The sequence below is a fragment of the Typha latifolia genome, chromosome 1 (assembly GCF_019914945.1).
Source record: "Typha latifolia isolate L0001 chromosome 1, TyphaL0001v2, whole genome shotgun sequence".
Taxonomy (NCBI): domain Eukaryota; kingdom Viridiplantae; phylum Streptophyta; class Magnoliopsida; order Poales; family Typhaceae; genus Typha; species Typha latifolia.
Genome location: NC_133086.1, coordinates 8199687 through 8222946, shown reverse-complemented (window position 1 = coordinate 8222946; position 23260 = coordinate 8199687). Strand labels below are relative to the sequence as shown.

Below are 23260 nucleotides of genomic sequence, written 5' to 3'. Positions count from 1 at the left end.
CACAAATAAAATTAGTGATATATTACACTACATTTTGAACATTTAACCCATGTTGAAAATTGCAGTGCTATAAGATTATAATCTACTTGTCAATACTTTATGATATGTATATGATGGAAATATTTCTATATATTTATTTAATTACATATATTTCTGGTGACATCTGTAAAATTAAGCAAATTAGGGTGAATTGAGAAAACTTAAATCTACTTTACTTTCTTCATAAATAACTAAACTAATGAAATGATAATTTTGAAAGAGCTTTCTCTAATTAAGACCCCCAATTTCCAAAAGTTTATAATAAAAATTAAGTATTGGTCGGGGGTGCGCCGGGCCCGCGCAGTAGTGCAACGCAAGGGCGACGCTCGAGGGCCCCAGTAGCAAGCTACCGTGAGGTGGGCCCTCCCCAAAAGAAATTAATTTAATATCGTGGTGGGCCGATGGCCCACGTATCAGATATTAAACTGATAAGAACAGATACTACACTTGATCTTAGCCAAAAGGCCGAGAAAGGTATGCTTTCTATCGGTCCACTCCCTCTCCTCTTAAACCACTCCAGTCTTCTACTTGTCTCTCTCCTTGTCGATGTGGGACTAAAACATTATTATTTTTTTCTTAATTCGGCCCATTTTGCCATTAACTGTTCTAAAACAACACCCTTGTTTCTATGATTAATGAGAAAAAAAACATAGTAAAATTCTACTCACGGGAGAGTTGGGGAAAAAAGCTGTGACTGCACCAAATAGTTTCTAAGCTTTTCTGAGACTTAAGCCAAGTCATCAACTCCTAATCACTAAATTCTACTCCCATTTTGTAGTAGCTTCAATTTGTCTTCACCCTTTTTACTTTTCTTCATAAGCATAGTAAAATTCATAATTTTTTTAGATGAAATATATATTTCCCACTTATAGTTAGGCAAATTATAAAGTGCCTCCTTAGGCGTTTATTTATGCTATTAACTCTCTTGTAATTTTAATTTATATGAAACTGTTAGATTTTTTGTCCAACTATAGATACAGAAATTTTTTTGTTAAGACTGTCACACTTTTAATCATTGTGTCTTTTATATTATAGTTATAATGTCTGAGAATGATTGAGATTAAGGAAAAAGCATAATATAACAAGAATTTCATAAAAAAAAATTTTAATTTCCTAATTAGTTGTTGCAAAATAAAAAGAAAAAAAATATATGTTAGAACGCTGAAGGGGTTAAATTATAATTTTCTCCTTTTTAATTGGTTGTCAAAGTACATTTAGCTGTGGCAATTGGATTGTATTAGTCGAGTTTGGGTTAGGTCAAGATAGTACAAACACAAACGCAAGTCATTTATTAAATGAGTCAAAATTTCTAAATATGAACACGATCTACTTATTAAATAGGTAACACAACATGACCCATTTGATACGTTTAGTAAACGAGTTGTGTTCTTTATACAACACAATTAACCCATTTACAAGATTACTATAAAAACTTATACAACAAGATTTTTATAATATATACATAATTTTCTAACCAAACTAAGAAAAACAACACAACACAAATCTAGCATAATTATAATATTACGGGATTATATAGTAATATTAACATGAAATATAACCAGCTCGACTTCCAGCTATGGAGGCATCGTTGGAGTCGACAAAGTGCAGAGGTCGAGGTATCGGTAGTGACAACGGCAAGGCTTCTGAGTGGACCACCATTGCAACGGAGTCCCAACTTTGGCTCCCATGGTGGTTGATGGCGAATGCAAGGAGAAGCTTCTCTAGCATCCCCTAGATCTCTAGGTCTCTCTATCTATTTATCAATTGCCTTTCATATCGCCATCTCATCTTTCTTTTGTCCTTGAAACCTTAGTCTTTTGGTGAGAGCAGTAGGTGGGCCGAGATAGGCGGCAAGTGGTCGAAGAGGTTGCTCATGCTGAGTTAAGGAAGACGAGGCTGGACAAGTGGGGTAGGACCCGATCGATGCAGTCGAAGAGGTGGTTATAGGAGAGTGGGAGGTAGCGGTGGGAGGAGGGGAAGGCGAGGATGTTGTTAAAGAAGAGGTTGCTCTTGAGGTCGATGAGAGGGGAGAACACTAGGGTGGGGATGGGACTACGAAGGCGATTGTGGCATGTGGGAGAGGATGAGGGTGGAGAGGGAAGAGATTATGTAGCACCCACAACCCTAAACACGTGCATAGCACGAGCTCACATAGCACGTGCATGGCACCTGACCATTTGCTTAGTTACTAACAATCAAATAAACATGTATCAACATCATAAATTTATTCACAACATCTAAACTAAGAATAAAACAAGTTTAACTATCAACAACACACGGATAACCCTACTTGGGCCCCACGTAGGCCCCAACACATCATCAAGAGTTTTTCACCATAACATATACACAACGGTGGTATATACATCATTATACAAGTACAAAGTCACCTGCTAGAATATAAAACAAGGATAAAGACACACTTTGGAGGATATCTACTAATACATCAAATAAGATAACTCATCTAGCACAAAACACTAACCACACACTACTCTTCACCCACTAGCAAGATCTCTAAAGGAGTATTCTGCTCCACTTGCTCACCTGAGTTTTTGGAAAAGAGAAAACAAAGAGAGTCATGAGCTAAATGCTCAATAATTAGATCTTACCCTGAATCAATGTTGTCAAATAGATAGTAAATAATGTACTGGATAATATGAATCAGAAAGCAGCATGATACCATGTATGAGCATGTATATATGTATCCTCAATAATATATATATATATGAATGGGCATATTATATCCTCAACCAAAAATATATCATATGATGAAATTACCATATAACATCACCGAATATAACAACATATCATGTATAATAATTATGATCCAATAATACTAGTCACATCAATGATGATGCATGATGCATGCTAACCACTAGATAATTGTATATTTCAGAGGCAAATATAATCCACATATCTCTCACTATCACAATCATATGTCTCAACTCTGAATATCATACATCATGTTGGACTACGGTACCCGGCCCAAAACTCGATACAAATTATGTCACAAGCTCAGAGCATATCATGTCATACACTAAGAGTATCTCTGTAGATAAATCATACACTGCCATACGCTAAGGGTATCTCTATAAATAACTCATACCATGCCATACGCTAAGGGTATCTCAGAAGAAAGTAATCATACATTGCCATACACTAAGGGTATATCAATGATAGTTATATCATGTCATACGCTAAGAGTATGTTCAATACCAGTCCGGACCAGATACCATTTCAACCATCACATCATATCACATCACATCACATACACATGTACTTTTATGATTTCCTATACATGATAAATTATATGCATATATCTAGTACTATAATAGACCATACAACTCAGGAATTTAGATGGTAAAGAAGTCAAGAGAAAAATGATGCAATGCCGACTCTAACCATGTATCTAACACATATATACTTTTGCTAGTCTATCACATGCATACTTATGATATAGATCATCTCGACATAAAACCATAATAGTATAATCATCTCTATATATCACTAATGTACTCATATCTTAGATCAGCCTAATCAAATGCATGATAAAATATGCTTGACTGAAATTATCTCTATATAAAATCATATAATCATGCTGGAGGCCAAAACATGCATGTACATAAGATATAATATATCATAATTTGATAAAGGCGTCTAGGGGATAAGACTACTCACCACCACTCACCACCACTGCAAATACCAAACAACCACTTGTTCACGTTGCTAGAACAACGATCAAGACTCGATAGCTAGGTCCACAGAGTCTTGAACATGGGGGTTGGGATCTAAAATTATTTATAACAAATAATGTCAGTCTTTCTTCATTAAAATTAACCCGGCAAAAAGATAGTTTCTTATTGTAATTATGTACTCTTCATTTCTATATTTGTTTTATTATTTATTAACCATAATTATATTATTTAATAGTGTATTTAAAACATAATCATCTGCCTATTATTCTCCTTGATAATTAAAAAAATAAGAATTAAGTTACTGCAAATAATTACGTAAGAATATACGTACATAACCCTAATAATTATTATTACCTACCTAGGATTAAAATAGTAATTTATATTGCAGGTATTTTGCTAAACATGATATAATTAGAATTATATACTAACTATGATATAATTATATTTAATTTATATAAATTAAATACATTAAATTAACTAAACTAATTGAATAATTAATAACATAATCAAATATAATTAGAAATAAATAATGTGCATATATATATATATTTATATAAACTATACACAGTGCTGGGCTCAGCTTAGCACCATTCGCAGTAGGGTGCTGGGCCGAGCCTAGCACCATGCGCTGCAAGGGTGCTGGGCCGAGCCCAGCACCACTTGCAAGGTGCAGTCTAAGAGGAAAGAAGGAGAAAGCGGGGAAGAAGGTTGGGCTACAAGGGAGGGGTACGGCCGCTGGTGGCCACTCAGCGGTCGGCCTCTCGCCGGCGGCTCAAACCTCCTGCGTCTCGAACGGCAACTGACAAAGAGAAAGAGCAAGAGAGAGAGAGAGAGAGAGAGAGAGAGAGAGAGAGAGAGAGAGAGAGAGAAACTCACTGGCAGACAAAAGGGCCGACGACTCTTCCCGGCGGTCGGTAACTATTTGTGGGCTAGAGGGAGAGAGAGCTAGAGAGAGAGAGAGAGAATGCAAGGAAGAGAGGGAGGGAGAGAGATAATTAGAGAGAGGAAAAATAGATCACGCGGCGGCGGCGGAGTGGCCGGTGGGTTGGGTCCCACCTCCACGTGTCGCCGCGGTGTGGAGAAGAGTGGCTCGGTATAGGTGCGTGGCACCCCCACCGTGCCACAGCATGCATGGCATGCTGAGCACGAGGTCGGTCACAGCATGGCCGGTCGCGTCGTGCCCATCATGCATGATTTTTTTCTTTTTTTTTTTAAACCCTACTTGGGTGTTTACATATTAGAAAAATGAGAAGGAGGCAATTAAGTGAGTGGGAGTGAGATTGTGAGAGTGAGGCTGGGTAGGATTTACTCAACCGTCCCCGTGTACTTAAACAAGTTAAATTGGTCAAAATGGATCACTAATATAAATATATTTACAACCTAAATTCGAATAAGAGTCGTATTATCGGATTGGATCAACATTTGGTACCCTTAGGCCAGCATCTTATTGCCAACTTAAAGTTTTTTTTTATAAGGATAATTAAAGCTTCTCCAGCGGGGGGGAATTTGTGGATTCGAGGCTGCAGACGATCCGGTACACACAGGCGAGACCAATGTCTATCCACAAATTGTACGGTTTAGCAACAAAAAAAATTTGGACGAGAGCACGAAACATCATCCAAAATTATTGACCACGGGCGTCGTTATCCCTCCCACTTAAATCTGGTGGATTAATCACCGCTCAAATGACGACCTCCCTGCCATCTCTTTATCTATCCTATATATATATTAATGCAATTGATTAAAAACCTTTGCCACATAGAATAAGCAATGGCGATAATGTTATACCACCACCTCTGTTTCTTGTTCTTCTTGATTCCTCTCTGCTCCTCTACTGATCCCCTCGGCTACTATTGTGAAACTCCATTCAACGGTAGCCCAACTCAATCAACTCGCATCACTGTGGTTCTCACTGATCTAGTCTCAAAAGCTTCGGTTGGTGGCTTCGCCATCTCTTCCGCCGGCCAGGGCGGCGACGAAATCTACGGTCTCGCGCAGTGCAGAGGAGACGTCGGCGCCGACGTCTGCTCGACGTGCCTCACTGACGCGGCGAAGAAGATCCCCTCGGTTTGCCCCCGGCAGGCGGATGCCAGGATTTGGTACGTGTAACTCATCATATGCTTTAAAATTAACTTTATTAAGCTACCTGAACAATAGATCTAGATTTTACTTACGCTAAGAGTGATGCTATATATCCTTGTCTGAACGATGAGAACGAGAGAGAAAAGATGAGAAGAAGAAGGAGAACATAAAATATATATTTCTCTCTCTCCTTTCAAAAATATCAATCTATATAAGAAAATGTCTCTCCTTCACCTAGCTAATTTTCTCAAAAGGAGCATTAGTTTTAACGCTTCTATTCTATTTAAATGGATGAAATCTCAATGACAAATACAATCTTTTGTATTTTGACAGGTATGACTACTGTTTCATGCGCTACGACAATGCCAATTTTATAGGACAGTCCGACACCGGGTACGCCGTCATTTACATCAACGTGGACAACGCCACGAATCCCGAGACCTTCGAGAAGGAGGTAGGGAAGCTGATGACTGCGGTACGGGCAGCGGCGGTCGCCCCGGGGAGCGGCGGATTAGGGCGGGGACAGAAAGATTTCACGCCGTACGTGACCATCTACGGGCTTGCTCAGTGCACGAGGGATCTTCCCCCTTTAACTTGCGCGCAGTGCTTGTCGTCGGCCGAGGAGAAGTTCGCCGACTACTGCCGATTCCGGCAAGGGTGTCAAGTTCATTATAGTAGTTGCATGCTGCGGTATGAGATATATCCATTTTACTTCCCACTTTACAAGGTTAAGGATAATGTACAAGTTGGTCAATATTCCAAGCTCATCCTATATCCATAGATCATGGTGGACCTTTGTGTTTTAATTGTGTATCTCTGGACATTAAAATTAAAAAAAAAAAAAAAAGGATTGTTGGATGTGAAGATGTCATTAGAGTCGTATGTCATCGGTTTGATATGTTTGTTTGTGATGGCATATAAAATTCCATGTCTTGACAAAGTTAAATGTGGTCCACTAGTATAGTAGCTCCTAAATAAAAATGCATGAGTTATAGCTATGTACTCCAAGACTATAGTCAATAAAGAAACATTATTATTATATAATTGCCACTAAAAACTTAGAATATCATAATTGGTATTGTATTTTTAAAAAAATATTATAATTGTCACCAAATTTATTAGTCTCTTTCAAAATCATTATTCCATCTCTTAAATCTAACTAATTGCAGTTAAAATTGAACTTAAATTATGACAAAAAAGCTAGTTTGCTCTTGTATAAATTTCTTAAAATAGTTTAAAATGTTACCCGGTATCATAATACAAGAAAAAAGATTATATCCAAACAAAACATAAAATAATAAATATTTTACACACTAATAAATTTTAAGAGACCTTTACATTTATCAGTTAAATTTAACAACTCACTGTTATGAATATTCTGCAAATATTTTGCTAAACACTAACCACAATGATATTCCTAGAAGTTAAAAAATAAAGGACTTCCAGTGGCGTTATGTAAAATTTCTTAGATAAAAGACTACTCCATCTCTTTAGCCTAATGATTTTTATTTTTATTTATATATATATATATATAAAGATTTTTATACATTTCCAATTTGTTTAGAAAGAGCCCTCATTAAGAATTCTTGCTCATTCTACTAAAATGCTACACATAACTCTGCTTGCTCTAGATTCTATATATATAATGCAGATATGTTTCTCATCTCATCAAAAATACCAGATGATGGACATATGACATATCTAGCAGCAGTATCATATATGATTTCAGTGATATACCTATGTAATAAGAATTTCGAGCAATATAAATATTTCTTACTTACAATAGCAAATAGAAAGAAAGACATCAAATCATAATTTTGATTAAGAAGTAAAATGCACTGATTAAGAGAAAACAGCATATTTTGGGGCATAACCAATCATGAAAAGAGTTAGGTATTAGATGATATAGAAACAGGCTTGCAGCACTATATGGACATCATCTACGGCATCAAGTGGATCTTGCAGTATTTGAGAGCCAAGAAGCACCTCAAAATAAATTATGAAACATTCAAAGTAAAGCTGCAGATATATACTAAGAGTTAGGCATTGTGAGTTCTGCAAAAAGAATACAACCAGCAGAAAACTTAGATGATATATGATATTTCATGGAGGCAATTATGCATATCAAGATTCTCTCAAGAAAGATAAAATCCAAAGAAAAAGATAAACTTTGAGGTAGAAATGGCTTTGCTATGCAAGTCAAGGGACTGATACAAAAAAGACTACAATACTGAATCACTTAAAAGAGTATGAATCTACTTAGCACATGAAGTTTCACAACAGATGAGATGAATGGATAGCTAATAGGTTACACTAACTTTCACATAGTTGTGGGATATCAGAACTGAAGGAAAGATATTCGCAATTAGTTAGTATGAGAGGACGACCACCAGTAATACCTGTATATGCAACGCAACAACCCAACCAAGAACAGCATGATATGCAAGGCAATTATTATCTTAACTAGACTTCCCAAGTATATGAATGCTCTGTGATGCAAATTATAACTTCATACAGTATGATACTATTGAAAGCAAAAGAGCAGCAAATCTTAGATACTGCAGATCTCACTAGAGCCAAGTATTCCTTAACATAAAAAAAAACATGCAGCATTCTATACGCAAAACCCTGTGGAAGCTCATCTGTCATATGTGAGCGCCATTAATAGTCAAAATGCATAGGTGGGAGCTTAAATGAGAAGATTGTATCAGGTCCTTTACAAGGCAAGTCAAAACAATATTCAAGTGTAAAACAAATACAAAATCCTATTAAACAAATAGTTATTTCAAAATTGCAGAACCATCAATTGCTACTTCAGGCTAATGAAAACACAATTTGTTCAAGACTCCCAACAAAACATTAACAAGCCTGCTTAATACAAATTAATCATGAATGTCTATACAAAATTTGACTTGTCATATTCTGTAGAAATTGGCAGGACTGCCAATACATCCATAGGCCACTTAGAAGCAAGAAGTTTTGCCTGCAATATGATAGCAGAGAAAGAAAGGTAAACACAATTGAAGCCACACAAACAGAGTAAAAACAGACAAAAGGGAAATGTGCTGTAAATCTTACCATTTTCTTTATTACAAAGCTGCAGAGTGATCCTGGTATTAAATTTCAATCACTCATGAGAAAGCACCAAAATAGTCGGCAAAACTAAGCTGCAACAGGAAGTGTGCATTGTAAGGATGCACGTTAATTCCTGTGGATAGCCTTTCTGATACTGAGTTAGTGGAACAAAATCATTGCCCTCTCAAATTAACATCAGGTCATTAGGTCCAAGAAGATTCGGGCGCACACACACAAAAACTTCATGCTCTTCTCCAACACGGTGTTTAGGGACCATTATCTCCAACCCAGTGCCAGATTCATCATAGTATGCTTCCAACTTAGCATCTTCTGGAATCCGTGTAGCCAACTGTATTTCTCTGACAAACTCGCCAGGAGGGCAATGCTCTGGAGAAGGGTCTGTCAGCTTAAACATCCTATCATGTCTTTTTAGGTAAGGCATCCGAGCAATACTGACACATGATATCTTCACTATCCCATGAGTAAGAGTATTTCTCCAAGAAACCTTCACGGTCTGTAGATTGGAAAAAGGCATGCTTACCAAAATCAAGTACCCCTCTTCATCCTCATATATTGTCTTTGCTGCAGTCACAGGCCCACATGCATGCTTCATCACCCCACTAAAATCATTTACCCATGATGGTTCGGCTACATGAATATCCATGTCCTGGACCCTCTCTAAATAAGAACTATTAGGAAAGCAACAGTCCTCATCAGTTCCATTAGGAAAGAAATCCTTTCTGCGTTTGCTGCACAAAGGGGAAAGGTCCATCCTATCTCCAGAAGTAAGATTTGATGGTTGTGTTGATAGTTTGAGACCTGATCCATTAAGCAGTATCCTCTGCTGGGGATGTGAGGTACTTTTCAATGGAGGTTGTGGCCTCTCAAGCTCAAAATCGGTGCTGGGAAGGTTCCTCCACGACCCGAATTCACTAGCCTCAACTGGGATTGCGAAATTAAGGTCTCTCCCTGTGAACTCAACCCACTTCTTCCAATCAGCCTCAGGAACTGCTGACAAAGTAGGCAAACTTACAACCTCAATCCCGTGGATACACTGGGGGTTCGACAAACCCCTGTACTGCTTGCGCTGCATCCGGTGTGACCGGATGAAGCCCTTATCTACGCCAAATGGAAATGATGGCTCGCCAAGGCGTGAATGCCCATTCATATAGCTCCGCAGCTGCATCTTTCCAAGAGCATTCTCGGGCCTCTCCTTAAAGACCCACATATACATGTTCTCCATATCATGCTGGACTAAGAAAACATCGAGCCGAATGTCTGACTTATCAAAGCCTGAAATCCCATTCGCATCCCGGATAACATTTCCCTTGGATTTTTCATTAAGCACAGGCTTGAAATAGAAATTGAAGAAAAACCATGCACCCCAAATACTGTCCCCTCTCTTAGCACACTTGCGGGTGCCAATGCTGATGCTGCTGTTGTTGCTACCGCTGACCTTGGGGAGGCTAAGGGTGACCTCCGACTCACAAATTTGAGGTCCGAGGCCAACTTCAAGCATGTCACATGAGTCAGCACCCCATGGCTGGAGGGGTGGTGACCGCTCCGCAGAGAGGGGAAGGTTGATATCCGGCGGTCCGGTTAGCATAGTCTGCTCCCGCTGGATCAAGAATTCTCGACCATAGTCTTCGTAGAGGTTGATGGTCGAGATTGCGGAGGCACCGGCGGTGTCCATGGAGAGGAGGGTGGAGGGTTGGTGGTTCTCCATGGACAAGGTGATAAGGGATTCTCCCATGGCTCACTCTTGATCTTTTGTTTCTTTTTATTTATTTTTATTTTTTTTTCCTTCTCTTTCTCACCTCCTCTTCCTCCTCCTCCTCCTCTCCTCCTTCTCTACCGACCCTAATTCTCCCCTGCTTCCCAAATTGCAACACAAGTTCTCCATAACCATAGAAGACCCTCACAATTCACCAAAACACCACCAAAATCCCCACTTTTCCCTCCAAAAGAGGAGAAGAAAACACAACAAAATCCTTCCTTTTCCCAATAAATCAGAACAAACCCTAAATAGGTAGATCATACGCGTACAAAAACATGACTTTAACGATCCAACGACTAAAGTATCACTCTAAATCCTCCAAAACAATCCAAAAAACAGCGAATGAAAAGATCAGAACGAATCCAAAACCCTAAAACTAACCCCGGATGATTACCTTTCCAGAGGACAAGGGGAAGGCTAGGGAACTCCAGGTAAGCGGATCCTTCTCGAAGTTTCGAGGATTCCCACCGTCGCCATTGCCGCAAGAATAATGGAGACGGGAAGATGGAGAGGAAAGGAAGAGGAGCAGAAGGCGTAACGGTAACGGAGTTCCGTCTAAGAAAACCGTGGGTTTGGACCAGCCGAACGAGACAGAACTCGCCGTTAGTTGACGGTAACGGAGTTGTCTATGAGGTGTCGTCTCCTCACCATTCTATTGTCACTTCCAACTCTCATAAAAATCTCTCTACGTGAAACCAATTTGTTGGTATTAGGAGAATTTGCATATAGCACCCTACATGAAATTTTTTTTTGTAATTGTAACTAGCAAAGGTACAAGCCAACAATGTTCTTTTTTTCTTTCTTTTTAAAAGAAAGCCCATTTTCATTTATTGAAAAACAGATAATTACTGATAAATAAAAGGAACAAGCTCCATAACTCGACCAACATCAATAGCACAATATTATATTGTATCAAGCCCAAAAGACACACTAGGACTTCTAACAAGTTCAACGCAACAATGAGATGGATGGATGGCGAAGAGACAGGGGAAAGTGGCATCACAACCTTCCTGTCGAAGAAAGAGATTAATTGGGCACCGAGTTTGGTAGATCGATGGCAAAGCTTGGCACCTGTCCAATTCGACAAACTCTATTCTATCTTTACCACCACTAGCGCCAAAGGAGGAGTTGCAATGAGGGGGTAGTTGATAGTGAAACTTGGTAGGCAACTAGGGAGAGGGCCAAGCACATAGGGATGCCGATGGTGGCGACTAGGGAGGAAGTGAAAGAGCTAGAGTAATTGGATAAGGAGAAGAAGCACTTGGAGAAGGATATTGCGAAGAAGACGATAACAAGATGGATAGTGATGAGATGAGGGATAACAAGACAAACATGATGACAAGATGGATAATGATAAGATGAGAAATAACGAGACGAATGACGATGATGGAGAAAAATAGTGAAGAAAGACGAGAGAAAGGGGATAAAGTGAAAAGAAAAGGAGAGAAAGACCTTTAAAGGAATGAGAGATGGGAAAGAGCCGTTAGTGGCGGGAAGAGGCTTCTCTCAATAAGAGGAGGAAGACTCTGAACCCTAGCAGATCTAGCGGGCTCTATTAGCCTAAGATAGAAGTCCTATGCGATTTTTTTTACTAAATGCTTATAGTTTAGATCCATTCGAACTAACTCTTTTGTTTAATTTATAATCAGTTTACAAGCTGATGATCTATTAAAGAATAAAGTAAGTCTATAAATTTAGCCTCGGTTCACTTTAGGAACTCTTTTTTTTTTATTCTAGTAAACAACTTCTTATTTTAAAATAAGGTAAATATCATAATAAATACATTCTAAAGTAGATATTATTTATCAAAATTATATCTTATACAACACATCAACTTAGTTATTAATTTACTTTTGATATCTATCCCATCAACTTACTTTATATTAAATTAAATAGTATTTATGAAAATTTTATAAAAAATTAAACATAATTTTTTTCACTTTATATTATATCAAAGATAATTATTAGATTTTTATTCTAGAATAAAAATAAATATAAAAATATTATTTATATAATAAAAATTTTATTTTAAGAAGAATAATAAATATAAATATCTATTCTAAAAATGAACTTAGAGTTTTTGAAGAGAGATCTCTAATGGGGTTATTTTTTTCCCTGGCTCTTGACCCCCTCAAGGGTCGTGTGATGGAATAGTCACGACTAATTTAATGGCAGTGCTACTTTTAAGTAACACTATTTTTGACTGCCGCCTATTATTTATTAGAGTACGTCAGCAATTATTTGCAGAAGATTATCAGATTAAGTTGCATTATTAGCTGTCATTTTGAGATCACAGTGTGCTCCTTTATACTAAATGCTTGTCTGTTTAGTTTATCTAATGAGGCTACTATGAAGCCATATGTGAAGTGGAAAAGGATTTAGTAAAAGACTCACAATTTGGCAAGGGAAGTTGTTTTATGTCCAAGTGTATATTTCACTTGTTCTTGAGCAATGCAAGCAGTAGGTTTAGATTTTCTTTTCTTTTTGCTTAATTTTTTGCTTAATTGTTTGCTTTTTCACACTTACAATCTCAACAATTGCTAAGAAAATAATCATATAGAATTGAGGAAGATAATAGAATCACTTCAGCAAGTCTGAGAAGAAAATTTGTCTTAGTCGTCTACTTCAGTCCTATGAGCAATCAGTGATAATTCATCAATCATGATAAATTATTGAAAAAAATATAGCCCATTAAAAGTTTTTAAATTTGATGGGCTAAAGAACCTTTCAATAATCTGAAGTAGGTCAAGGATAACAATAAAATATCTAGAATTAATTAATGCAATTGGATGTAAACTTCTTTTCTTCACATGACCAACTTCTCTCAATTTGGCCTTCATGGCACTGATAAATAAACTGCATTAGTAGCTGCAACATCCTGCCTCTCATAGCGCCTGGAATATGATTTTTAATAGAGCCAAAGTGAAACTTCAATCTTACCAGGAGAACACCTCCATAGGATTAGATTTGAAGGAAAAGGTAAGCACTCAAGAATTGACATCAGATTGCTTCAGTAATCTTCGCTGCATTCTTCCAGTGGCAAAAGGACCACTCAGTTATATCAATAAAATGCGTCACTGAAGGCTTTCAGACTCTTGACGCATTACCTCTAGAGATATAAATGATATTTGGATGTCAATTTAAAAAGGTTGCGTTCTAAGTTGCTGCAAATTTTGTCTCGGGTAGCTATCTTGGGAGAAAATTCTGCCACCATTTAGATGAAAAGTAGTATGTGGAGCAGCATTTAGGCAGAGACCTTGACATTTGTTTGCTTATGAAGGATAGTGATGGGGAAGATAGGGACAACCTTCCATCCATCCTAAGGAAAACATTATCCTGTTTGGATCTTTGGGCATGATAGTTATTTTAAAGGGAAACTACACAAATTATTTTCCTGACAATATATATGTGATGCTCATCCACACTAACTAACTTTTGGATACAATTGAATCTTCCATTCACCCAGAGATAGCTTTGTTAGAGTTTCGATTTTCTCCTCCCCTCTCTTGAGGGTTCTCGTCATTTTGCCCCCTCTTCGCTCTCCTAGTTAAGTGACAATAGGTGAGAATTAATATAGTATCAGAGCAGATGTCATGAGTTTAAATCATGTTAGACTCATATGTTAATTATAATATAAAAAATCTCTACACATTTTAATTAAGTCAATTTTTTAGGCTTATCAAAATATCTCAGCCCAAAAATAAAAATAATAGTTAAAATATAAAAATCACCGTTTTGTAATAGATAGTAAATTAATATTTTAGTAGAGCAACGGTCCTGAGTTAAAATTTTACTAGACTCATATATTATTTAAAATATAAAAACATCCACCCGCTTTAAAGTAAGTGCACTTCTTAGGTTTATTAAAATATGTTACTTGTGAAAATGAGCGAGAAATCATATATATATATATATAATATAAAAATTATCATTTAAAAGAGTCTCTAATAAGATAAGCTTTTAGAATATGATCGGTGAGTTTATACTTTGTAGTTTTATTTTTTGTTATAACGAAGCGTTGTTGAGTTTGTTTTAAAAGAGTTTTGTCCGAGTCTCTCAATCACGTTGTGTAATGAGGCATCTTCTTAAAATAAAATAAAACTTTGCGTATGGACTTTTCTCTTGAAAAAAGCAATAACTTTTATACTGAAACGTACTTTGAATCTAATAAATCGAAAAAATAAATAAAAAAATTACAATGTCCCTTAGATCAGTGATGACGACTAGCGATTTTTATCGAGTGTTGCCAATTCAAAGAATCCAAGACTTTGTCTTTCTTGACGTTACGAGTCATTTTAACAAAGACGAACTTGCCAGATTCAATTTGTCCCCATACATCTCGCACAGAATACTTACAAAATTTGCAGGCAGAATTCTAAAACCAGCAGAGCCACAGATATAACCTACATGCAGTTCACATCTCAGCGAACTCAATCAAACAACTTACAAAATTTAATTTTTAAAGTTGCGTAACGCCTGCAAGCTAACCTTCTTCATATCTTAATATAATCTATATAAGTTCTTGTCATCTCTTTAACTCTCTCCCAGTTCAGAGACACAGAAAGTTTAAGTTTAGTTGTTCCATGGCATCTTCTCCACCATCTCCATCTCAAATTAAGGAGGACGGGCAGTCCGAGCACTACTACTTTTTGGTGGCCACCGCTGCCGTCTTCGTCTTGCTGGTGGCGTACAACATGATCATGGTTGGTTGCTTCTCTCGATGGGCTGCGGTTGAATCCATTAGAAGATTATTCCTCCGGTCAGGGGGGATCAGAAATGAATCAATCCAAAAGCAGATTCCAGCGTGCAAGTATTGGAAAGAGAAGGGCAAAGAGCAGGAGTGCTCGGTTTGCTTGTCGGACTTCGTCGACGGAGAGGAAATCCGACAGCTACCGGATTGCAAGCACTCCTTTCATCCTCCTTGCATTGATATGTGGCTCTACTCTCACTCTAATTGTCCACTTTGTCGCGCTAATGTCGTCGTGCCCACGCAATTGCGGCGTGAGCTTGCTGCTGCTGCTGCTGACGATGATGATGCTGAATCCAGAGAAGGACATCATCTTAGCACCAGCAGCATGGCTGGTTTGATAGTTGTCATTCTGTAGATAAGCAATTGTATGAGTAATTACCGAAGTTTGAGAAAAGGATATATATTCAGCTTCTTATCGACTTTATTTGATGAGGAAAATTTTGGTTTGACTAAATGTTAAGTGTTACATGTAGTGAAGTAATGGTTAGACAAAGAGCCAGAGAGTCCACTAGGAGGCAAAGCAGGACTTCAAACTGCAGTAAGATGAACACTCGAGGAAAACCAAATATAAGTACACTATGGACCGAAGTATAAATATTAAGAAAGATAAAACTGGAGCTTAAATCTTGATTTTCTTTACAATAAAAATTATAATTTTTTTAAATATATACACTTCTAAAAATCTATTATTTAATTAAATTTTGACAATAATAAAATTAAGCTCTTAGAAACTGATTTTCTACGCTAAATACACATATTTATAATAAAGTGTGTGCATGATTTATATAAGGACCGTTCAATCTTAATATTTATACAAAATTAATAGATTTTATTGGATTTGTTACGCAAGTACAAAATTTAATTTCTATGTAAAAAATTTTAAAAATATATATACAATAAAAATTTAAGCTTTAGAAGCATGATTTTTATAAAGAAAATATATACACAAATATAAAATTTAAAAGGATATACGAACAATTGTCCAATGCGTGCTAATGTATTAGTTGTATATATCTGACGACTTTAATCACACTAATAAAAAAAAAATACTAGGTGGAAAGTTTAATTTGAATGAAATTCTACAAATTATACTCATATATCTAATGAAATATGATGCTCCCCACCATGGGAGCCCACCCATATAAGGTGATCGCCGTGATTTAGTCTCTTGAACTTGTTTGGATTTCGAGGAAGAGAGATCGTGATCCTTGGAGATTAAGGAATTTTATAGGTAAAATTTTTAGTCATTTTTATTTATTTTGAGATTATAATTTTCTTTTATATTTATAAAGAACATAATCTTATTGCGGATTAAGCAGCTAATAAGGGCAAAGTTGTTTTGACGGATGGCAGCCAAATAGAGGTGAAAACGGGTCGGATTAATTCCGATCCGACCTGCTATCCGATCCGATTCAGATCGGATTCGGATACAGATATCGGATATCCGTTTATCCGCATATTTTTTTAAATGATTTACAGTTTTTAGTTTGCTTATTTAGATAGTAAATATTAATATTGGTACTAATACTACGTTATATATTATTTACTATAAAACTCTTAATAATTTTGTATTAATTATATCTAAATAAAATATTATAATTATTTTAAATTCAATCAATATCCGTTTAAGATCCGATCGTCTATCCGAAAATTATCCGTATCCGTTTAGTTAGGATATGGTTTTGAATTTTGCTATCTATCAAATATCCATATCCAAATCCATATCCAGATTAAAAATATGGATCTGAATATGAGTTGAGCACTATCCGATCTGTATCCTATCCGTTTTCACCCCTAGAGCCAAACCTTCATCTTATTTTTTTTTTTTATATTTTGGCTGATGTGATTGACCTCAAAAAAGAAAAGAAAATAAATATTAGTGAGACTCGTTTTATTAAAGGCATCGCATACTCCAAAATCCAAATTAAATTCCCCGCTCAAACCCACCCAATCTCCTATCGTTCAAATGTATCGAACGGCTAACACTAAGTCGTTTGAAATTTCTAGAAAGTAGAAACCCTAGCAAACTGCTTTATAGCCCCTCCTCTTTTGTAAAATCTAGTTGCTCGCCCCTTCCTTCTTCGATCTCTCCTTCCTCCCTTCCTTGGCGATCTTTCCGAGCTCCAATCTTAGCAATGTCGGGGAAGGGAGAAGGCCCAGCGATCGGGATTGATCTCGGCACCACCTACTCCTGCGTCGGAGTTTGGCAGCACGATCGCGTTGAGATCATAGCAAATGACCAGGGTAATCGTACCACCCCCTCTTATGTCGGATTTACGGATACCGAGCGCCTCGTCGGCGATGCGGCCAAGAACCAGGTCGCCATGAACCCGATCAACACGGTCTTTGGTGAGATCTCCCTTCTCTTGTGCCATTTTACACTTGGATCTGTTGGTGTACTTTGAGAATAAGAGTGATCTCATTTGCTGCACGTAGATCTATCAAGATTTGCGTGGTTCTAGTATGAATAATCTGCTTTGCTTTAAGGACTGCGATTCTTCAGTATTTCCGGTGCTTTACAAGGTCAAATAATATATTTTGCACTAGCTTCATATTTTCAAATATTTAAAACAATTGTTTCACTGTTTTAGTGCTCTAAGAACTCTTTTTTCTTTTAAAATCATGCTTTTTCCCCTGCTATTGGCTAGTGCTGATAATTTGACAAGATGGTGGTTAATTGAAGACTAGGTATAGCTTGGGTTGATAAATGACTTCTAGTTAGGGGTGAAAATGGGTTGGATTAACTCCGACCCGACCCGCTATCCGACCTGATTCGGATCGGATTTGGAAAAAAAATTTCTATCCAATTCGGATCCGGATAGACTTTTTGAAAAAAATTCGGATACGGATTCAGATACGGTCGGATATATTTTTCGCATTCGGATATCGGATATCCGTTTATCCGCATATTTTTTAAAAATGATTTACAGTTTTTAATTTGCTTATTTAAATAGTATATATTAATATTATTACTAATAATACATTATATATTATTTATAGAGATTAATTTCTCTAATTTTATAAATTTGACATACAAAAAAATTATTTATCGTAAAACTCTTAATAATTTTGTGTTAATTATATATAAATAAAAATATTATAATTATTTTAAATTCAATCAATATCCGTTTAAGATTCGATCCTCTATTCGAAAATTATCCGTATCCGTTTAGTTAGGATATGGTTTTAAATTTTGCTATCCGTCTAATATCCGTATCCGAATCCGTATCCGGATTAAAAATATGAATCCGGATATGGGTTGAGCACTATCCGATCTGTATCTGATCCGTTTTCACCCTTACTTCTAGTTGACACATCCATTGTTTTGGGAAATTCGAAATGGCATGCAATTTAGCTATTCTAGAACAATACTTTTACATATTATAAGGAAATTTACAAAGTTTACTCACTCATTATTGGATCTAAACTCATTATTGTTGCCTCTATCCTGTTAAACATTGCTTACTAGAAGAGAAATAGATCAATGTAAAGCACTATTTCTTTTATATGATAGATCTTTAATCAAGATTGACATGTATGTCTCTCATTATCCTCTTCGCTGCCCATAATGATGCTTGCGTGGGTTATATTGAACTGCTTAATGACGACTACCTATACAGGATCGAATGGTCAAGCTGGTTTATGATGTTGTACTTGATTATGACTAAGATTCATAGGCTATAATGAGGACTATGATTTGCCTATTTTGTTTATCTGTTTTGTCATTATTAGAATTTTGATTTTACTTATAATTTGTTTTCCTAATAGTATGTGGATCTCAGATGGTTTCTTCTTCCTTTTTTATCTCAAAATTCTACTATAGCATAATGGTATTTCTTGCAGCATACTGAGTGCTTCTGACGATGGGAAATTTACTATTAGCATGGCATGTGTTCCCAAGTTTTTTTATTTTCCTGATCTCTATGTTGTACAATTTTAGTAGGTTAGGTGTTCATTTTCCTCCTGTTTGAAGAAAGAATCTGGCTATCTCTACAAGACTAGGTTATGATTTTGAGTAGTTTTGACTCTTCTTACATGTTTTGTTCTCCCACCCTGTTTATAAGGATAAATAATAAGTACTCGATAAGATTATATACAGGTCTAGAGATTCCTAGTCACATCTTTTATTTTCCTGTCTACTTTTCTGACAGAAGGTTCACTGCTATCTACAGTGGTAGAGAGTAACACCACGAGCTTCTCTTTGTAAATATAACATTCCAAGAAGTAGTTTAATGCGTCCAGCTTGTGGTTATGTTATGGAACAAATAATTTCCATATATTCAGTTGCAAGAACTCTTCTTTTTATGATGCAATGCTTGCAGGAAGTGCTAAGTTGATGCACTGTTGCATTGAGCTTTTGAATATTGAGATTCAAATATACTATTGTATAATAGATGGTAAGAGTTTACAGATTATGATGCAGTAGTTGTAAAAGCATTTTGCACTACCTTGTAAATGCTTCAGTCAAAGCAAACCGTTATATCTACTTTAGCTCTCTTGCGGTTTGGGATATTCCTCTTTACTATCTAGCTTATGTCTGAACTCATTGTGGCTGCAAGAAGTGCAAATACTTATGTAGGCTTTATTTGCTTTCCAGATGCGAAACGCTTGATTGGCAGGCGATATACTGATGCATCTGTTCAGAGTGACATAAAACTGTGGCCCTTCAAAGTTATTGCCGGTCCTGGTGACAAACCCATGATTGTTGTCCAATATAAGGGTGAGGATAAGCAATTCGCTGCTGAAGAGATCTCTTCTATGGTTTTGATGAAGATGCGTGAAATTGCTGAGGCATATCTTGGTTCTGCCATCAAGAATGCTGTCGTTACTGTTCCTGCATACTTCAATGACTCTCAGCGACAGGCAACCAAGGATGCTGGTGTTATTGCTGGCCTTAATGTCATGAGAATCATCAATGAACCCACTGCTGCTGCCATTGCTTATGGTCTTGATAAGAAGGCAACCAGTGTTGGTGAGAAGAATGTTCTCATCTTTGACCTTGGTGGTGGTACTTTTGATGTCTCTCTGCTAACCATAGAGGAGGGTATCTTTGAGGTGAAGGCTACTGCTGGTGATACTCACCTTGGTGGTGAGGATTTTGACAATCGCATGGTTAACCACTTTGTCCAAGAGTTCAAGAGAAAGCACAAGAAGGACATCAGTGGAAACCCGAGGGCACTTCGTAGGTTGAGGACATCATGTGAGAGGGCTAAGAGGACTCTCTCATCCACTGCTCAAACCACAATCGAGATTGATTCACTATATGAGGGTATTGATTTCTACACAACCATTACAAGAGCCAGGTTTGAAGAACTCAACATGGACCTCTTCAGGAAGTGTATGGAGCCTGTTGAGAAGTGTTTGAGGGATGCTAAGATGGACAAGAGCACTGTGCATGATGTTGTCCTTGTTGGTGGTTCAACAAGAATTCCAAGGGTTCAGCAGCTATTGCAGGACTTCTTCAATGGAAAGGAGTTGTGCAAAAGTATTAACCCTGATGAGGCCGTGGCTTATGGTGCAGCAGTTCAGGCAGCCATCTTGAGTGGTGAGGGCAATGAGAAGGTGCAGGACCTCCTTCTGTTAGATGTCACCCCTCTTTCTCTTGGTCTGGAGACAGCTGGAGGAGTCATGACAGTGTTGATCCCAAGGAACACAACCATTCCAACAAAGAAGGAGCAGGTGTTCTCCACATACTCTGACAACCAACCTGGTGTTTTGATCCAGGTTTATGAGGGTGAGAGGGCCAGGACCAGGGACAATAATCTTCTTGGGAAATTTGAGCTCTCTGGCATTCCCCCTGCTCCTAGGGGTGTTCCACAGATCACTGTCTGTTTTGACATCGATGCAAATGGCATTTTAAATGTTTCCGCTGAGGACAAGACCACGGGGCAGAAGAACAAGATCACCATCACCAATGACAAAGGCAGGCTCAGCAAGGAGGAGATTGAGAAGATGGTGCATGATGCTGAGAAATACAAGTCAGAGGATGAGGAGCATAAGAAGAAGGTGGAGGCAAAGAATGCTCTAGAGAACTACGCCTACAACATGAGGAATACCATTAAGGACGACAAGATTGCGTCCAAGCTTCCTGCCGCTGACAAGAAGAAGATTGAGGATGCAGTCGACAAGGCGATCCAGTGGCTTGACGGTAACCAGCTCGCAGAGGCTGATGAGTTTGAGGACAAGATGAAGGAACTGGAGAGCATTTGCAACCCCATCATTGCCAAGATGTACCAAGGTGCTGGCGGTGACATGGCTGGTGGGATGGACGAAGACGATGTTCCTCCTGCTGGTGGCAGTGGTGCCGGTCCAAAGATTGAGGAGGTTGATTAATTCCTTCTCTGTATCTATTTCCAGAATATTTTCCTGCTGAAATCTTGTCGGAACATCAAACTTGGGTCTGGTACTGTGTTTTGGCTAGTATTGGCCTTAATACTGCGGGCCAAAACATTTAGGTGAACTCTCCTATTCTGTGGATGCTTCATTTCAAATGTGAGGTTAAGTTTACTTTGGAACTCTGTGATTTATATCATCTCTTGCCTCTGCCATGTGTTTAATATTTTTTGGGCAGTTACTACTGGCGGCGATCTCTAACTGGAGGGTTAATTTTAACTCGAGCCTATCCGTGCATTATCTTCTTCTGTTTTGGATTTGGAGGGATTCACATTTTACTTTGGATGCCTTCTCAAAATATCTTCTCTAGTTACTCCACATTAGTACTTCATAGCTCAAGTTTACTGCGATATGTGAGTTTGTTCCTTCCTTTTTGTCCATAGTCAGCACCAACCAACAAGGATTCTTTGTTTTGGGCCATAAGATTCAGAAACTTTCAATTACAGTCCTTGTTTTTAAGAATCATATCGTAGTCCTCGTCACTATAGCCTCATCGACTTGATGGCCAAATGAATCATGTATGTATCTTAATCAAGCAACTCAAATTCCTCTTGGCTTCTCTCTCTCTCTCTCTCTCCCAAAATCACTTTCATCTTCTGAGTCATCACGCAAATTTGCAATTGTCCAATTCAACATTTGAAACGTAAAACTAATCCTGCCGTGCAAAGTATAAATCAGGCGAATCACATGTATTACGGAATAATATCTCTGACGTGCTTGATCCTTAATCCCCTTGGAAAATGATAGCCATTTTGCAAATGAATCCATGGAATTTTCCATCTTTTTTCTATCATACATGTCGAATATTGCAATTATGTAGGGCTACTTTTGGGAATAGAAGGGGATAATTTGTCCTAGGTTTAATCCCCTTGACCGGTCAAACATCAAGGAGTATCAAGGATAAACATCAAGGACTAGCTCTAAATCACTTGGAAGTGAAATGATTTCAATTCAAACTTAGATCACAACTATAGACATAAAGTTACTTTCTCCTACCTGACTCGTTGCCCAAATATAGATGAAAATATACATATAATACTATTTACAAAAGGTCCAGTGCCAGGTTTCATTCATTTATAAAGTATAATTACTTTGCTAATTTAGCTTCCAATCCCGTTTGCAAGCTCTCTAATTTTCTTTGGAGAGAAATTTACAAGCTCTCTATGACCGTAGTAATATGGCATCAACTCTGGCCTGCGGACCTGCGGTACCATAAAGAAAGAAGAAGAGGCACAGTATACTGCAAGCCCAGAATATTTTTAAATTTTCGCCAAAAAGCATCCTTCCATTATTTTGTTTCCTTTGTACCTATTTTATATGCAAATCATATATATATATATATATATATATACATTTCAAAACAGGAAGTACTACTGCCAAAATAATGCCCACTTGTGATTTTACTATGTGTCCAGAGGAGGGCATTTCGGTCTATTTAAGAGGTAAGGGATT

General features: G+C 37.4%; 4 protein-coding genes and 1 non-coding gene across 5 annotated transcripts; 3 read left to right on the top strand and 2 right to left on the bottom strand.

The window, feature by feature from the left end:
- Window positions 1-319: 319 nt before the first annotated feature.
- Window positions 320-517, bottom strand: LOC140780820 (U2 spliceosomal RNA). Its single transcript, XR_012107582.1, has one exon. It is a non-coding gene; the product is annotated as a U2 spliceosomal RNA (small nuclear RNA).
- Window positions 518-5445: 4928 nt separating this feature from the next.
- LOC140798183 (cysteine-rich repeat secretory protein 55-like) lies at window positions 5446-6677 on the top strand. The gene is made up of 2 exons (XM_073151948.1): window positions 5446-5830; window positions 6147-6677. Exons 1-2 carry the CDS (start codon window positions 5502-5504, stop codon window positions 6592-6594), a joined length of 777 nt encoding a protein of 258 aa, XP_073008049.1. The 5' UTR covers window positions 5446-5501; the 3' UTR covers window positions 6595-6677.
- A 1825-nt stretch (window positions 6678-8502) lies between these two features.
- LOC140780481 (uncharacterized) lies at window positions 8503-11151 on the bottom strand. Its single transcript, XM_073126067.1, has 2 exons — window positions 8892-11151; window positions 8503-8796 (listed from the first exon to the last, which is right to left on the bottom strand). Exon 1 carries the CDS (start codon window positions 10639-10641, stop codon window positions 9073-9075), a length of 1569 nt encoding a protein of 522 aa, XP_072982168.1. The 5' UTR covers window positions 10642-11151; the 3' UTR covers window positions 8503-8796; window positions 8892-9072.
- A 4097-nt stretch (window positions 11152-15248) lies between these two features.
- On the top strand, window positions 15249-15770 carry LOC140780283 (RING-H2 finger protein ATL16-like). Its single transcript, XM_073125713.1, has one exon. The coding sequence runs from the start codon at window positions 15249-15251 to the stop codon at window positions 15768-15770; it is 522 nt and encodes a 173-aa protein (XP_072981814.1).
- A 1642-nt stretch (window positions 15771-17412) lies between these two features.
- LOC140794601 (heat shock cognate 70 kDa protein 2-like) lies at window positions 17413-21930 on the top strand. The gene is made up of 2 exons (XM_073146699.1): window positions 17413-17764; window positions 20013-21930. Exons 1-2 carry the CDS (start codon window positions 17551-17553, stop codon window positions 21746-21748), a joined length of 1950 nt encoding a protein of 649 aa, XP_073002800.1. The 5' UTR covers window positions 17413-17550; the 3' UTR covers window positions 21749-21930.
- Window positions 21931-23260: the final 1330 nt, after the last annotated feature.

Coding starts and splice junctions, on each gene's coding strand:
- LOC140798183 (XM_073151948.1), top strand. CDS start 5,502: ATGGCGATAATGTTATACCACCACCTCTGTTTCTTGTTCTTCTTGATT. Junction 5,831..6,146: donor CAGGCGGATGCCAGGATTTG/GTACGTGTAACT, acceptor GTATTTTGACAG/GTATGACTACTGTTTCATGC.
- LOC140780481 (XM_073126067.1), bottom strand. CDS start 10,641: ATGGGAGAATCCCTTATCACCTTGTCCATGGAGAACCACCAACCCTCC.
- LOC140780283 (XM_073125713.1), top strand. CDS start 15,249: ATGGCATCTTCTCCACCATCTCCATCTCAAATTAAGGAGGACGGGCAG.
- LOC140794601 (XM_073146699.1), top strand. CDS start 17,551: ATGTCGGGGAAGGGAGAAGGCCCAGCGATCGGGATTGATCTCGGCACC. Junction 17,765..20,012: donor CCCGATCAACACGGTCTTTG/GTGAGATCTCCC, acceptor TTTGCTTTCCAG/ATGCGAAACGCTTGATTGGC.